The following is an 18,026-nucleotide window of genomic DNA, read 5'->3' as shown; positions in this document are numbered from 1 at the left end:
GAGAATGAAATAATATTCGGCAAGAATGAGATTTTCACAGTGCAGCGGAGTGTGCGCTGATATGAAACTTTCTGGCAGATTAAAACTGTGTGCCGTGCCGAGACTCGAACTCGGGACCTTTGCGGGCAAGTGCTCTACCAACTGAGCTACTCAAGCACGACTCAGGCAGCGTCCTCACAACTTTACTTATGTCAGTACCTCGTTTCCTACCTTCCAGACTTTACAGAAGCTCTCCTGCGAACTTTGCAGAACTAGCACTCCTGAAAGAAAGGATATTGCGGAGACATGGCTTAGCCACAGCCTTGGGGATGTTTCCAGAAGGAGACTTTCACTCTGCAGCGGAGTGTGCGCTGATATTGTTTTGAATACAGTCAGAGAGAGTCCCTTTAGTCAGCCATAATGCCAGTAGTGCCAGTGTCATCGTAACTGCCGCCTGCTTCACGTCTGCTGTGCAGCGAGCTACCTTAATTTAAGTATTAACAGTATTTTTCTTACTTGTCACTTGTTCATCCGTGTGTTTTTACTTTTAGGTAGCTTTAATTGTCGAGTGATAGTAATAGTGTTCCATAGATTTCGTGTTTGTTTTGAATACAGTCAGAGAGAGTCCCTTTAGTCAACCATAGTGCCAATAGTGCTAGTATTTGTTTTCAATACAGTCCAGAGACAGGTAGTGCTGTTTTCATTGTTTTCTACAAGAGAGGCTAGCAACCACAGTTTAGTCAACTATCAGCCGCCTTTAGTGAATTAGCAGTCTAGATAAAAGTTCATTAACTCTCTACAGTAAATTGACTTTTTAGTATGGATACCATGTGTGACTGCTGTGCGCGGACACAGGAGGAGCTGGCCACTGTTCGCGAACAGCTGCACGTGTTGATGGCCGCGGTCAGGCGTCTTCAGGCTGCTGCCTCGGAGTGTAGCGGCAGTGGGGAGTCTGGTGCGTCGCATGGTACACCCCAGGTGTTACATGCTTTACCCACTGTCCCTACTGTCGAGACATCTTCGCGGGTACCGGGCGCGGTTGGGCCACCCTCCCCCCAAGGGGAGTGGCGGGTTCAGCGGCGTTCGCGGCGCACGAGGCGGAGGGTCAATGTGGAGGCTGGCCGTGTGGCATCGCCCGCTCTGCCTGTGAGTGGACATGTGGCGGCTCCTTCAGCAAGGTCCGAGCAGGCACACGGGGGGAGGGGTTTATTAGTTATTGGGAGCTCCAACGTTAGGCGGGTGATGGAGCCCCTTAGGGAAATAGCGGACAGGTCGGGGAAGAAGGCCAGTGTTCACTCTGTCTGCTTGCCGGGGGGTCTCATCCAAGATGTGGAGGAGGCCCTACCGGCGGCGATAGAGAGCACTGGGTGCACCCGACTGCAAATTGTTGCTCATGTCGGCACCAATGACTCCTGCCGTCTGGGTTCAGAAGTCATCCTCAGTTCGTACAGGCGGTTGGCGGAGTTGGTGAAGGCGGAATCAGAGCTAACTATTTGTAGTATCGTTCCCAGAACCGATCGCGGTCCTCTGGTTTGGAGCCGAGTGGAAGGCTTAAACCAGAGGCTCAGACGATTCTGAGATGCAAATTTCTCGACCTCCGCTATCGGGAGGAGAAATGTAGGGTCCCCCTGAATAGGTCAGGCGTGCACTACACGCCGGAAGCGGCTGCAAGGGTAGCGGAGTGCACATGTGGGTTTTTTAGGTTAGAGAATTCCCTCCCTAGGCCCGACAAGACGCCTCCCGAGACGCGGCAAGGTAGGAGTAGGCAAAATGCAACAGGGAATAACAATATTAATGTGCTAATAGTAAACTGCAGGAGCGTCTATAGAAAGGTCCCAGAACTGCTCTCATTAATAAACGGTCACAACGCCCATGTAGTACTAGGGACAGAAAGCTGGATGAAACCAGACGTAAACAGTAATGAAATCCTACACTCAGATTAGAATGTATACCGCAGAGACAGGCTGGACAGTGAAGGAGGAGGCGTGTTTATAGTGTTAAGCAGTGCAATAGTATCGAAGGAAATTGACGGAGATCCGAAATGTGAAATAATTTGGGTGAAGGTCACGGTTAAAGCAGGCTCAGCATGGTAATTGCATGTCTCTATAGGCCCCCGGGCACAGCAGCTGTTGTGGATCAGCACCTAAAGAATAATTGGGAAAATATTTCGAGTAGATTTCCCCACCATGTTATAGTTCTGGGTGGAGATTTTAATTTGCCGGATATAGACTGGGAGACTCAAGCGTCCATAATGGGTGGCAGGGACAAAGGATCCAGTGAAAATTTTTTAAGTGCTTTATCTGAAAACTACCTTGAGCAGTTAAACAGAGAATCGACTCGTGGCGATAACATATTAGACCTTCTGGTGACAAATAGACCCGAACTATTTGAAACAGTTAACGCAGAACAGGGAATCAGCGATCATAAAGCGGTTACTGCATCGATGATTTCAGCCTTAAATAGAAATATTAAAAAAGGTAGGAAGATTTTTCTGTTTAGCAAGAGTGACAAACAGCAGATTACAGCGTACCTGACGGCTCAACACAAAAGTTTTGTCTGAAGTACAGATAGTGTTGAGGATCAGTGGACAAAGTTCAGAACCATCGTACAATATGCGTTAGATGAGTATGTGCCAAGCAAGATCGTAAGAGATGGAAAAGAGCCACCGTGGTACACAACCGAGTTAGAAAATTGCTGCGGAAGCAAAGGGAACTTCACAGCAAACATAAACATAGCCAAAGTCTTGCAGACAAACAAAAAGTACGCGAAGCGAAATGTAGTGTGAGGAGGGCGAGAGGCGTTCAATGAATTCGAAAATAAAGTTCTATGTACTGACTTGGCAGAAAATCCTAAGAAATTTTGGTCTTATGTCAAAGCGGTAGGTGGATCAAAACAAAATGTCCAGACACTCTGTGACCAAAATGGTACTGAAACAGAGGATGACAGACTAAAGGCCGAAATACTAATTGTCTTCTTCCAAAGCTGTTTCACAGAGGAAGACTGCACTGTAGTTTCTTCTCTAGATTGTCGCACAGATGACAAAATGGTAGCTATCGAAATAGACGACAGAGGGATAGAGAAACAATTAAAATCGCTCAAAAGACGAAAGGCCGCTGGACCTGATGGGATACCAGTTCGATTTTACACAGAGTACGTGAAGGAACTTGCCCCCCTTCTTGCAGCGGTGTACCGCAGGTCTCTAGAAGAGCGTAGCGTTCCAAAGGATTGGAAAAGGGCACAGGTCATCCCCGTTTTCAAGAAGGGACGTCGAACAGATGTGCAGAACTATAGACCTATATCTCTAACGTCGATCAGTTGTAGAATTTTGGAACACGTATTATGTTCGAGTATAATGACTTTTCTGGAGACTAGAAATCTACTCTGTAGGAATCAGCATGGGTTTCGAAAAAGACGGTCGTGTGAAATCCAGCTCGCTCTATTCTTCCACGAGACTCAGAGGGCCATAGACACGGGTTCACAGGTACTTGCCGTGTTTCTTGACTTCCGCAAGGCGTTCGATACAGCTCCCCACAGTCGTTTAATGAAAAAAGTAAGAGTATATGGACTATCAGACCAATTGCGTGCTTGGATTGAAGAGTTCCTAGATAACAGAACGCAGCATGTCATTCTCAATGGAGGGAAGTCTTCCAAGTAAGAGTGATTTCAGGTGTGCCGCAGGGAGTGTCATAGGACCGTTGCTATTCACAATATACATAAATGACCTTGTGGGTGACATCGGAAGTTCACTGAGGCTTTTTGCAGATGATGCTGTGGTATAACGAGATGTTGTAACAATGGAAAATTGTACTGAAATGCAGGAGGATCTGCAGCGAATTGACGCATGGTGCAGGGAATAGCAATTGAATCTCAATGTAGACAAATGTAATGTGCTGCGAATACATAGAAAGAAAGATCCCTTATCATTTAGCTACAAAATAGCAGGTCAGCAACTGGAAGCAGTTAATTCCATAAATTATCTGGGAGTATGCATTAGGAGTGATTTAAAATGGAATGATCATATAAAGTTGATCGTCGGTAAAGCAGATGTCAGACTGAGATTCATTGGAAGAATCCTAAGGAAATGCAATCTGAAAACAAAGGAAGTAGGTTACAGTACGCTTGTTTGCCCACTGCTTTAATACTGCTCAGCAGTGTGGGATCCGTACCAGATAGGGTTGACCGAAGAGATAGAGAAGATCCAACGGAGAGCAGCGCTCTTAGTTACAGGATCATTTAGTAATCGCGAAAGCGTTACGGAGATGATAGATAAACTCCAGTGGAAGACTGTGCAGGAGTGACGCTCAGTAGCTTCTTAGGCGACCAAACAGAAAGAAAAAAATGCTCTCTTTCTCACTTTTGATAAAGTTTCGAGAACATACCTTCACCGAAGAGTCAAGCAGTAATTTGCTCCCTCCTACGTATATCTCGCGAAGATACCATGAGGATAAAATCAGAGAGATTAGGGCCCACACAGAAGCATACTGACAATCCTTGTTTCCACGAACAATACCGAGACTGGAATAGAAGGGAGAACCGATAGAGGTACTCAGTGTACCCTCCGCCACACACCGTTAGGTGGCTTGCGAAGTATGGATGCAGATGTAGATGTAGATATGAAACTCCCTGGCAGATTAGAACACTAGCCCGCGAAAGGCAAAAGTCCCGAGTTAGAGTCTCGGCGCGGCACACAGTTTTAATCCGCCAGGAAGTTTAATATTCGACAAAACTCCAGCATTACTGCGCGCTTCTTAGGCGACCAGACAGAAAGAAAAAAATGCTCTCTTTCTCACATGACATGTTATTCTAATTACAAACAAAAATGATGAAAATTTCGAACTTAAACACAGGGTAAATTCTCTGAGTGAGCTGTGTGTGATGCAAAAGCATACTGCAGGGATTTCACCCTACTGTTGAATACTGAAGCCACTGAAGGTATTAATTAGTCAGTCTTCTGGTAATGTTTTAGCTTCTTCCATACCAGAATCAGAGAAATACACTTCAGTGCTAGAAGTGTGACCTGCTACGTTGATAACGAGCCTATCGACAACAGAATCTATGAAGCCAACCAGGCGCGGCATTTTCTCTTCTTCTTTGATGAAGAGCCGCTCTATATCCCGCCAGAGTTTGGCAGTGACACGTGGAAAACCTGCATGCGTTAGTTCTAGTACGTTTAGCAACTTAGTCTTGTTGCTTCTAATCCCAAATCCCGTAACTGGGCTGCAGATCAGTTCTGTTCTCATCGCAATGGTATAGTGCAAATGTCAAAATGCAGCATTTGCATGGTGTGCTCGATGCTGTGAAAATGATTGTTTTTCATGTTTCTACAACACTTATCTATGTCTGTGGTATAAAACGATGGACATAGTCCATTTTCATTTCTGCCTTAAAAATTTAAATTATGTTTCCTTAATTTTAAGAACTTTATTAACAGTATTTCATAAAATATCGATAATTAAGAATTTACATTTCAAATGAAAACGACTTTTAGCGACCAATATGTAATTAGAAACAAGAAGACGTGCATTATTAAAAAAAATGATAATGAATTTTGCAACTACGGGAGATAGGTATTTCAAATTGAACGAGAAAAAGGCAATGACTAAAACGAGATTTGAACCAGCAAACTATGAACTGCAATAGATTTTCAGTTAACTACGCTAGCGGCTCCTCTACACGTCCCGTACATATTTTTTACTCAACGGAATCTAATACAGTCACTCGGAAAACTTCAAAGCCAACTATCTCCGTAATTTTATGAAAACATTAAGAACAACCTACTTCTCGCCACTTTTTAACCGTGTTTCACTGAAGAACAGGAAACAGCCTCAACCAACTTCGTACTGCGTATCAACAGTGCGACAGTCGAGCACAAAAGTGCAGAGGCTATGACAACGATTTTTGAAATGAAAACTATGTAGGTAAAAAGTGTGATTGAGTCAAACATTAGTAGTTGTTAATAAATTTGAATATCTTGGAAGTTTCATTTGACGTAACTTAGTAATAAGGTGTATCTAATACACTCCTGGAAATGGAAAAAAGAACACATTGACACCGGTGTGTCAGACCCACCATACTTGATCCGGACACTGCGAGAGGGCTGTACAAGCAATGATCACACGCAAGGCACAGCGGACACACCAGGAACCGCGGTGTTGGCCGTCGAATGGCGCTAGCTGCGCAGCATTTGTGCACCGCCGCCGTCAGTGTCAGCCAGTTTGCCGTGGCATACGGAGCTCCATCGCAGTCTTTAACACTGGTAGCATGCCGCGACAGCGTGGACGTGAACCGTATGTGCAGTTGACGGACTTTGAGTGAGGGCGTATAGTGGCCATGCGGGAGGCCAGGTGGACGTACCGCCGAATTGCTCCACACGTGGGGCGTGAGGTCTCCACAGTACATCGATGTTGTCGCCAGTGGTCGGCGGAAGGTGCACGTGCCCGTCGACCTGGGACCGGACCGCAGCGACGCACGGATGCACGCCAAGACCGTAGGATCCTACGCAGTGCCGTAGGGGACCGCACCGCCACTTCCCAGCAAATTAGGGACACTGTTGCTCCTGGGATATCGGCGAGGACCATTCGCAACCGTCTCCATGAAGCTGGGCTACGGTCCCGCACACCGTTAGGCCGTCTTCCGCTTACGCCCCAACATCGTGCAGCCCGCTTCCAGTGGTGTCGCGACAGGCGTGAATGGAGGGACGAATGGAGACGTGTCGTCTTCAGCGATGAGAGTCGCTTCTGCCTTGGTGCCAATGATGGTCGTATGCGTGTTTGGCGCCGTGCAGGTGAGCGCCACAATCAGGACTGCATACGACCGAGGCACACAGGGCTAACACCCGGCATCATGGTGTGGGGAGCGATCTCCTACACTGGCCGTACACCTCTGGTGATCGTCGAGGGGACACTGAATAGTGCACGGTACATCCAAACCGTCATCGAACCCATCGTTCTACCATTCCTAGACCGGCAAGGGAACTTGCTGTTCCAACAGGACAATGCACGTCCGCATGTATCCCGTGCCACCCAACGTGCTGTAGAAGGTGTAAATCAACTACCCTGGCCAGCAAGATCTCCGGATCTGTCCCCCATTGAGCATGTTTGGGACTGGATGAAGCGTCGTCTCACGCGGTCTCCACGTCCAGCACGAACACTGGTCCAACTGAGGCGCCAGGTGGAAATGGCATGGCAAGCCGTTCCACAGGACTACATCCAGCATCTCTACTATCGTCTCCATGGGAGAATAGCAGCCAGCATTGCTGGGAAAGGTGGATATACACTGTACTAGTGCCGACATTGTGCATGCTCTGTTGCCTGTGTCTATGTGCCTGTGGTTCTGTCAGTGTGATCATGTGATGTATCTGACCCCAGGAATGTGTCAATAAAGTTTCCCCTTCCTGGGACAATGAATTCACGGTGTTCTTATTTCAATTTCCGGGAGTGTACATAAGTAGGACGTACTTCCACAGGCGAAATAACACCAGTGTTCATGTGCTACGGCTCTTGACCAATCATGGGGTTTGTGTGTGTTTATATCAGGTTTATTCCTGTGATGAACGGATAATAGTTCTTGTGTAATCCCACTGTAGTGAGAATGCTTACTACAGCAGAGAAAGCGTGTTTAGAGGAAGAGGTGTTCTGTGCAGAAAGAATTTTTACGGAGCATTTGATTGTGTTTCATTATATCGAGGTGTCCATAATGTGACACTGTACGTGATTTAATTCGCAAATACCAGACAACAGGTCAGTTCATGATGCACTTCAAATTGGTGAGTTCACTATTTTAACAAAACGGAAGTTTGACGACATTTCGGGCATCATGTTACGGAGTCCAACAATTCAGTGAGGAGATTATTGCAAGAAGCTAAAGTCTCTCGCATGACAGCACATAAACGCCATAACCAAACAACTGGGGATGAATCTGTATAAAATTACTGCGGTGCAACAATTAGATTGTTTTGATCACGCGAAACAAATAGTGTATTGTGGGTGGTTTCAGCGATTTATTAACAGACATTGTGTTGCTGTTTTAGATGGAATCTTTTTCACTGATGAGGCTTACTGTCATCTACCTGGCTACATTAATTCCCAAAATTCAAGAAAAGATCCACGTGTCTTACGAGAAACGCCATTGCACAAAGAGAAAACCGGAGGGTGAGTTGCCATAACACGATCGCGAATCACAGAGCCAATCTTTTTCGATAATACCGTCACTTTGAATGTCTATTGTTCCCAAATAATTTATCCATTTAGTGCCCTGATGGATAAAAATGGTATCAGTCATTAATTTTTTCAACAAGACAACGCTACTGCTCATATGGCATACCAGTCCCTACGATTTTTAAAGGAAAGTTTTGGAGACATATTACAACATATCTCTGGCGCCTCCAGTCACCAGATCTGTCTCCGCCCGGCTATTTTCTTTGGTGTACGGCTAAAACATTGATGTATCGAAATAACTCAAAGGCAACAGATGAACTAAAGACAGCATGACTGATTGATTGTCTGCACTCGGTTGTACTGGTAAAGGTGTTTGCAAATAAACGTATACATGTTGAACTATGACTCCAAGAAAGAGGAAAACGTTTCCAGCACCTACTGTGATGCTGTTGTGTACTATGTATTTAATTGTCAGTAATATAATTAATTAATTTCATTGTTTTAAATGTAATAATGTTGATCCGATCCGCCAGCATAACTGCAGCCACTAGCAGTGAATGCCGGCCCTAGCTTGTACAGCGACATGAACTTACTGCCAAACTTATGCACCCCGCAAGGCAAGCAATGCGGAGCTCATGGCTTCAGAAAGGCTTTCAGGACACAATGTATTTAGTTTCATTTTTCAGGATATGCATTTATTGCTGTAGATGTATTTAAATTTAGTAACTCGCCCTGTTTTACCTTTTTGTGTTTATATGTAGTTTCGTGCATTTATTATATTTGCCACGAATTTCTTTTTTTAATCTGAAAGTGTTACAAAATCGTCTGAAAATTCCAGCAATTTATTTTCATTTCCTTCCCATAGTTATTGGTTCAACTTTATGACTTTCTAGTTCAAAGGCAAAGGGGGACAATAAGATTGGAAGACAAAGTATTAAGTGTTTGAATTAAAGAAGGGTGTAAGACAGGGATGCAGTCTGTCACCCTTACAGTTCCGTTTACACATAGAAGAAACAATGCCGAAAATACAACGAAGGTTCAAGAGTGGAATTAAAATTCAGAGTGAATAATGTCAATGATAAGATTCGCTGATGACATTGTTATATTCAGTGAAGATGAATTACAGAATCTGTTGAATTGGATGAACAGCTTAATGAACACATAATATGGACTGAGAGTAAACCGAAGAAAAACGAAAGCAATGAGAAGTAGCAGAAATGAGAATAGCGAGAAGATTAACATCAAAATCCATGATTAAAAAGTAGGTGAAGTTATTGAATTCTGCTACCTGAGAAGCAAAAAACCACGACGCCCGAAGCAAGGAGGACCTAAATAGAAGACTAGTACAGGCAAAGAGGGCGTTCCTGGCAAAAAGAAATCAAACAGTACCAAACATAAGCCTTAATTTCAGGAAGAAATTTCTGAGACTGTTTGTTTGGAGCACTGCATTGTACGGTTGTGAATCATGGAAGGTGGGAAAACTGGAAGAGACGAGAATCATGGTGCTGATATGTTGAAAATTAGGTTGACTGATGAGGTACGGAATGAGGAGGTTCTCCACAGACTCAGAAGAATTGGACATGTTGAAAACACTGACAAGAAGAAAGTGGCAGGATGTAGGACATGTTACCCAAGGAATAACTTCCATGGTACCAAAGGGAGTTGTAGAGGGTTAAAACCATAGAAGAATATATAGATAGGAATTGCGCTAGAAATAGTTGAGGCCATGGGACACAAGAGTTACTCTGAGATGAATAGGTTGGCACAAAAGATGAATTCGTGATGGGCAGCATCAAGACAGTCAGAAGACTGATAGCTGTTTATTTATTTATTTAGTCCAAGAATCATTTTAGTACATTGTTTCAGCACATGATATAGGACAATGGTAAACATAATTTACGATTACAGTATTCATTGTGACTACATGGTCAACACAATAAAAGTGCACAATAATGTAAATTTACAAATTGATATAATACATTGCTCTACATATGATAACAGAGTTTAATGAGGATACATTATAAACACAAAGTAAATTATAGTGTTAAGTTATGTAATACATAATTAACATTATTTACTTTATGATGTTCAAGAAATTTTGAGACAGACTAGAAGCAGTGGCCAAGCAAGAATTTTTTCAGCTTTACCTTAAAAGTATTTAATATTAGCAGGCATTTTAAGTGATAAGGCATATGGTTATATCACAACTCAAGCAGGACAAACTCCTCTTTTGCATAAGTTCGTGTTTACTGTGTTTTGTGTAGGATCAGCTTCTACCTATTTCATATATATGTGTATAATAGTTACGTTTGACCATTTTTTTCTTTTTTTATGATGCTCCCTATTCTTCATATATATGCAGACAAGGCAGTAGCAATATTTTCAACCTTCTAAAAAGGGGTCTACAGGTGTCCCTGTATTTAACTTTCATTATCACTCTATCATTTTCTGTATTTTAAAAGTTTTTTTTAGAAACTGTGGAATTCCCAAAAACGCTATTCTGTATGTCAGTAATAACTGTATATTGCCACAATACATTGTCACCACTGATGAGCAGCTTGTATACTGAGTGGAAGTCATTACACCATATTTATTTCATTTGTTTGTTTATTTATTCATATCAATCTTTTTCAGTACATATATCATTCACATTATATTGGACAGAAAACATTTTTTGGCTATTGATTTTACAAATATCAACATACACCATTTAATTTTTTATAACAAACTGGACCTATAAAGTTAATAATTGCAAATTTTATTAAATGCTGTATATCTGTAACTTATTTCTACAATTAAAAATATGACTTACATATGTTCTTGCATAAGGTACTGTGAATACATTAGTGTATTCAGTTCTTTGTTTAGATTGGTAAGGTACATTCCCCACGACAAATCCTCCTGAATATGTACATCTAAAAATTTGGTATGATTGTCATTTGAAACATTATTTTCTTCAATGGCGAAAATACGGTTTGCAGGATAGAGGTGTTGCATGGTGTGTGAAAGTTAACTGTCACAATGCTCTTAGAATTTACAATGAGCTTATTGGTCTTGAAGTACTTTACTAAGCTATATGTAACTGATGTTGCAGTTTCTTACAGATTTTTCTCACTGTGTGATATAATTAGAATTTAGTGTCATATGCAAAGAGTGCTGTGGTTTCATCATGTATTTTATCAGCCAGGTCATTTACCTAAAGCAGAAATAGGACAGGTCCCAGCAATGACCATTGTAGGACTCCATACTTGATCGTTTGCTCATTACAGCAAAAACTAAAAATTTTTGTGTTTCACCATATTTCTATTTTATTTCTGTAAAACGTCGACGGTTATTGAGGTACAATTGGATCCACTTTCCGTACTGGTCTCTAATACCATAATTACTTAACTTATGCTAGAGAATGTCATGATCAGTAACATCACATCTCTAATAAGGTCGAGAAATATTCCAGACACTTGTTGCTTATCATCCACTGCTTGTAATATTTTATTTAAAAAGACAAAGACTGTTGACTGGGTTGACTTCCAGCTCTGAACCCACATTGTGAATCATTTACAGCCTTTCTTTAAGAGGCCTGTTAATTCATAGAATACAACCCTGATAAAACTGAAACTGACATGTAATTAAAAATTTCACATTTGCACTGTTCTTGTGGAGAGGTGTTACCTTTGTAGTTTTAAGTCTATTTGGAAATCCACCACTTTCAAATGATGAATTCAGTGTATCTGCTAGTGACTCCACAATAAATATTGTACTAGATTTGATGATAGCATCTCATCAGCACCCACAGATATTTATTAGGCAATCCTTTAAAGATTTTCGACATCACCTGCTAGTGATCGAAGGGATTGCTGTAATACAAAGAAGTCTATGGATACCAGTGACTTTATGATGGACCCTGTTTTGATTCTACAAAGTGTGGGATTCTTCATGCATGTCGATCAGAGGTGCAGAAGATGGCGTAATGTAATGCTGAAACAGGTAGCATAAATAAAATGAAACTGGAAATTTTGACAAGTGAAGCTGCTTTGATTTGACATATTATGTTGAACAGCCAAGGTCCCACACCCATCATGTACTCTTGCAGACTGGCTGTTCACCATGATTTTGTATTTATCAACAACTGTCCTATGTTTGAGAAATGATGGTTTGAATGCACTAGCCACTTGTCTGGAGTCATTTAGCTTATTGTTATTCATAATCAGCTGTATATTACTGCGATTAACTGACCTTTCAACCATTTCTCTTCTTGTAATTCCTCAGGTTGCTTTATTTTTATTCTTGAGACTACGCATTGTTTTATCATTTTCTAATTTTTTTGATTTGCTTTGAAATAACTTGTGTTCGTATTTGTTTGTCTCTTTTGAAAGACATAGTTAAACCAGGAGGAGGAGTAATTTGCTTGGAGTACTCATTCTATGATATACTTATCCCTTCTGTAATTGTTGTGTTTGTTTTTTAAACAGAGTTAAATTTGTTGTTTCCTTGGGAAAAGAAAAATGCTTAAATGTCGTCATAAACTTATCGTATTTTGCATTTTTATCAATACAGTTGTACACAAGATTCCTATTTTCACCCTGTAGGAGGAAACCAAAATATTCCTTTTTTATTTTCAAATTCCTTACAGTGCATCATTTTCCATTGAGTTTTGAGTTTCCTCCATCATTCATTGTAAGAATTTCTGCATAAGGGTCACTAAAACCTGTCTTTACTACTTGTATGCTACAGATAGGTTTACATGTATTTACCAAAATCTGGTCAATGGTAGATGCAGAAGTTATTGTTTTTCAAGATGATTCAGTTACAGTTCGGCTTATGTTGAATGACTGTAGTAAATTTATAATATCCTCTTCGAACTTATTCGATTTAGAGAAATCAGTATTAAAGTCACCAAAGGTAACTATATTTTTCTTGGAAGACTGAATTTCTTCCAAACATTCCTCCATGTAATTATGAAACACTTTTTTGTCTTAATCTAGTGAACTGTTAGCAATCTAAGAATTGTATTTTCCCTTGGTGATTCAACTATAGAGAGTTCTCTATCTTTCTCACTGGGTGCATTATGGTATTTAGTTACACTATTGAACAAAGTATTTTCTTTACCATATATATGACTCGATATTCTTCTATAAAACATGCTCGCAAGTTTGGACCGAGGGAGATATGTTAACTCTAACATATCTTGTTTAGTCAGTGTTTGGTGCACCATAAGGCAGAAATATCATTTTGATCATTTAACATTATTTATATTTAATTAATTTATTGGACAACAATTGAACATTCAGATGGGGCATTTTAAAAGTAGGTACTGAGAATATATGGTTTTATGCTTGACCACTTACCTCACTCTTTGTACTATTGTCTCTAGTGGAAAACAATCCTCATTTTTCCAGGAATAGTTTTCTTGGAATCTGACTTGTGGCTTGGTTCAGTGGATGTGGGATTCTGCCTTCTTCTGCTGCCAATTTGCACTTTATTACAGTCCTTTTTCATCCATTTATCCATTAATAACGGTCTTGGTGCTGTATTTTTTGGTTTGATGTTCAGCTCAGTAATTGTCTTGCTGTTTCGTCTTCTCTTGTTTGTTACTTTCACTTCAAGACAGTCGCTTTTTAGCTGTTTGTCCTTTTGTGCATGCTTTACTTTTGTAGTCGTTTTTTCTATTTTCGCCGTGTGTATGAAAGAGGAAAGCCAATTGCAGATGTGAATCTTACCTCCTTTGTCTACATGGAGTCCTTGAGCTGCATATTAGTTTCTTCCCAGTCTTTAGATTCACAGAAGACAGCCTCTTCCTACACACATTTGTAGCAACACTGATTTTATCCAACATGACGCGATTCACAGACTTGATTTTTCCATTCAGGCCTTGGGCGTCATGTCTAACAGTTACTGGGTGAATTATTACGTTCATTTTGTGCGTGAGTTTCATTGTGCGTTCCAGAGAATCCGTCATATTCTCTTGTAATTCTTCCAGAGGTTTTCAAATGTCTTTTGAGCCAGCGGTAATGATTAAGGTATCGTTCACAGAGAAGTCATCAGTTAATTTGCCAACATTTTTTACAACTTCCCCGACTACACGACCAGGTTTTACAATACTTCGCACACTGAAATTATAGCTTAATTTGTCTTGTAACATATTACCACAGATTCTACCTTGACTATCACTAAAATAGATCCAAATGACAGATCCTACAATCACATCTGAAACGCAGTTAAATATTAAAGGCAACAAACTTCTGGTTATTATATGTCATTTCGTCATTAGTTTCCTTGCTTTGCTGTTATGATACAACTGTCTGATGCGATTTATCCAATGTACACGCATAATTGTTTCTTCTCTTTGTGTGTCTGTTAAAGGAAAGGCGGGAACGACACTCCTGTCCAGTTCTGTCTACGTTACCTCATGGAATTCGACCGGTTGCTCCACTGGATACAGCTGCCACTGGAGGAAGTAAAACTACCCGACTTCTTCCTGAATATCACTACTACTACCGGCGGGACTTCTGAGACGAGTGCTATCACGGAGACGACCGGATTCATCTGCCCCACTATGCCTGTCTCCATACCAGCTGAGGAACCGCAGACGACGCCATCATCCATACTGACCATGAGGCCGGCGCCGGGTCCGATGCCGGTGTTCCCGCCGCCGCCCCCGCCGCCGCCGCCGCCACCACCACAGCCGCCCCAGCCGCCGACACAATTCCCGTTTGAAAAAGAAGAGTCTCAGCCGCCTACAACGCAGATGGGGATGGAATTGGAGACGGAGACTGTCCCACAAACTTCACAACAAAGATACACGTGGCCACGGTATCCGAAGCCTCCCGAACCGCCACAGCCCACGTATCCACAAGTCGACTTCTCGCTCCCGCCGCTGACGACTAGAGCGCCAGCGGACTCCCAGCTTCCGTGGTATCGTCCAACCAGACCGGGCCCTCCAGATCACTTTGAGACGTTCACGTGGCCATTTGCCTCAACAGGTTCGTCTTTTATTTCCTTGTTCAATTAGAGGTTTCATCTACATTTACAACCTTGGTTTGTGTCAACTGCTCGGTTTTACTGAAATTACTTTGTGTTTTGTCTACTTTACATACATGGCATAAAATCAAAGAATGGAAAAGTCCGTGGTGGAGTAACAACAATACAGAAAGGGTAGATTGCAACTCACCATAGGCGGGCAGCACTGAGTCGCTGACAGGGCCGGTGGCAAGGGGGCGGGCTATTGGGGCTATAGCCACCCCCCTCCCCCAATGGAGAATCATATTGCACTGGATAAAATGACTTCAGAAATCAGCGAATATATTACTCCAACAGATTCAATAATTTTTTTTATAATTACGTAGCAATATAGGTTTTCTCCCTGAAATGGCGTGGGAGTCGGGACAGGTTCCATCAGACTGGACGAAAGCAGTAATCACACCCATCTTTAAGCGTGGAAACGGAAAAGATTGTAGCAACTACAGAGGTATCTCTTTAATCAGCGTTGTGGGTAAAATCTTCTCAGGTATAGTTGAAAGGAAAGTGCTAGTATTAGTTGAGGACAAATTGGATGAAAATCAGTGTGGGTTAAGGCCTCTTAGAGGTTGTCAGGACCAGATCTTTAGCTTACGGCAAATAATGCGGAAGTGTTACCAGTGGACTAGGAAATTGTATCTATGCTTTATAGATCTAGAAAAGGCATATGACCGGATTCCTAGGAGGAAGTTATTGTCTGTTCTACGAGATTATGGAATAGGAGGCAAACTTTTGCAAGCAATTAAAGGTATTTACATGAATAGTCAGGCAGTAGTTAGAGTGGACGGTGAATTGAGTTCATGATTCAGAGTTGTTTCAGGAGTAAGAAAAGGCTGCAACCTGTCTCCACTGTTGTTCATATTATTTATGGATCATATGTTGAAAACAATAGACTGGCTGGGGGATGTTTCCAGAATGGCTAAGCCATGTCTCCGCTATATGCTTTCTTCCAGGAGTGCTAGTTCTGCAAGGTTCGCAGGAGAGCTTCTGTAAAGTTTTGAAGGTAGGAGACGAGATACTGGCAGAAGTAGAGCTGTGAGTACCGGGCGTGAGTCGTGCTTCGGTAGCCCAGATGGTAGAGCACTTGCCCGCGAAAGGCAAAGCTCCCGAGTTCGAGTCTCGGTCGGGCACACAGTTTTAATCTGCCAGGATGTTTCATTCGATTGAAAGTTTGCAAAGTAATATTTCAGAGCTAGATCAGAAATGTAAGGACTATGGTATGAAGATTAGCATATCCAAAACGAAAGTAATGTCAGTGGGAAAGAGATATAAGCGGATCGAGTGCCAAATAGGAGGAACAAAGTTAGAACAGGTGAACGGTTTGAAGTACTTAAATGCATATTCTCACAGGATGGCAACATAGTGAAAGAACTGGGAGCGAGGTGTAGCAAAGCGAATGCAGTGAGCGCTCAGATACGATCTACTCTCTTCTTCAAGAAGGAAGTCAGTACCAAGACTAAGTTATCTGTGCACCGTTCAATCTTTTCGACCAACTTTGTTGATGTATGGGAGCGAAAGCTGGGTGGATTCAGGTTACCTTATCAATAAGGTTGAGGTTACGGATATGAAAGTAGCTAGAATGATTGCAGCTACTAGTAGATGGGAACAATGGCAGGAGGGTGTCCACACTGAGGAAATCAAAGAAAAACTGGGAATGAACTCTATAGATGTAGCAGTCAGGGCAAATAGGCTTAGATGGTGGGGTCATGTTCCACGCATGGGAGAAACAAGGTAAACCAAGAGACTCATTGGTTCAGCAGTAGAGGGTAGGAGGAGGCGGGGTAGACCAAGGAGAAGGTACCTGGATTCGGTTAAGAATGATTTTGAAGTTATAGGCATAACATCAGAAAGACACCAATGTTAGCACTGAATAGAGGATCATGGAGGAATATTATAAGGGGGACGATGCCCCAGACTGAACGCTGAAAGGCATAATCAGTCTTAAATGATGATGATGATGATGATGATGATGATGAGCAATAAAGATTTCAACAAAAGCAAAACCAGGATAATGGAATGTAGTCGAATTAAGTTGGGTGATGCTGATGGAATTACATTAGGAAATCAGCCACTTAAAGTAGTAAAGGAGTTTTGCTATTTGGGTAGCAAAATAACTGATTGTGGTCGAAGTAGAGAGGATATAAAATGTAGACTGGCAATGGCAAGGAAAGCGTTTCTGAATAAGAGAAATTTGTTAACATCGAGTATAGATTTAAGTGTCAGGAAGTCGTTTCTGAAAGTATTTGTATGGAGTGTAGCCATGTATGGAATTGAAACATGGACGATAAATAGTTTGGATAAAAAGAGAATAGGAGCTTTCGAAATGTGGTGCTACAGAAGAATGCTGCAGATTAGATGGGTAGATCACATAACTAATGAGGAGGTGTTGTTGTTGTTGTTGTTGTCTTCAGTCCTGAGACTGGTTTGATGCAGCTCTCCATGCTACTCTATCCTGTGCAAGCGTCTTCATCTCCCAGTACCTACTGCAACCTACATCCTTCTGAATCTGCTTAGTGTACTAATCTCTCGGTCTCCCTCTACGATTTTTACCCTCCACGCTGCCCTCCAATGCTAAATTTGTGATCCCTTGATGCCTCAAAACATGTCCTACCAACCGATCCCTACTTCTAGTCAGGTTGTGCCACAACTTCTCTTCTCCCCAATCCTATTCAATACCTCCTCATTAGTTACGTGATCTATCCACCTTATCTTCAGTATTCTTCTGTAGCACCACATTTCGAAAGCTTCTATTCTCTTCGTGTCCAAACTAGTTATCGTCCATGTTTCACTTCCATACATGGCTACACTCCAAACAAATACTTTCAGAAACGACTTCCTGATACATAAATCTATATTCGATGTTAACAAATTTCTCTT

General features: G+C 41.9%; 1 protein-coding gene across 1 annotated transcript in view; it reads left to right on the top strand.

The window, feature by feature from the left end:
• Positions 1–18,026, top strand: part of LOC126284614 (carboxylesterase 1C-like) — a 487,963-nt gene that overhangs the window by 423,601 nt on the left and 46,336 nt on the right. The window contains exon 13 of the mRNA XM_049983679.1: positions 14,496–15,115. Within this exon, the coding sequence (XP_049839636.1) occupies positions 14,496–15,115 (620 nt within the window). The remainder of the gene's footprint in view (positions 1–14,495; positions 15,116–18,026) is intronic.

Source organism: Schistocerca gregaria, chromosome 8 (assembly GCF_023897955.1).
Source record: "Schistocerca gregaria isolate iqSchGreg1 chromosome 8, iqSchGreg1.2, whole genome shotgun sequence".
NCBI classification, from domain to species: Eukaryota; Metazoa; Arthropoda; class Insecta; order Orthoptera; family Acrididae; genus Schistocerca; species Schistocerca gregaria.
The sequence above is the reverse complement of the archived record's forward strand: the minus strand, read 5'-3'. Positions and strand labels throughout refer to the sequence as shown.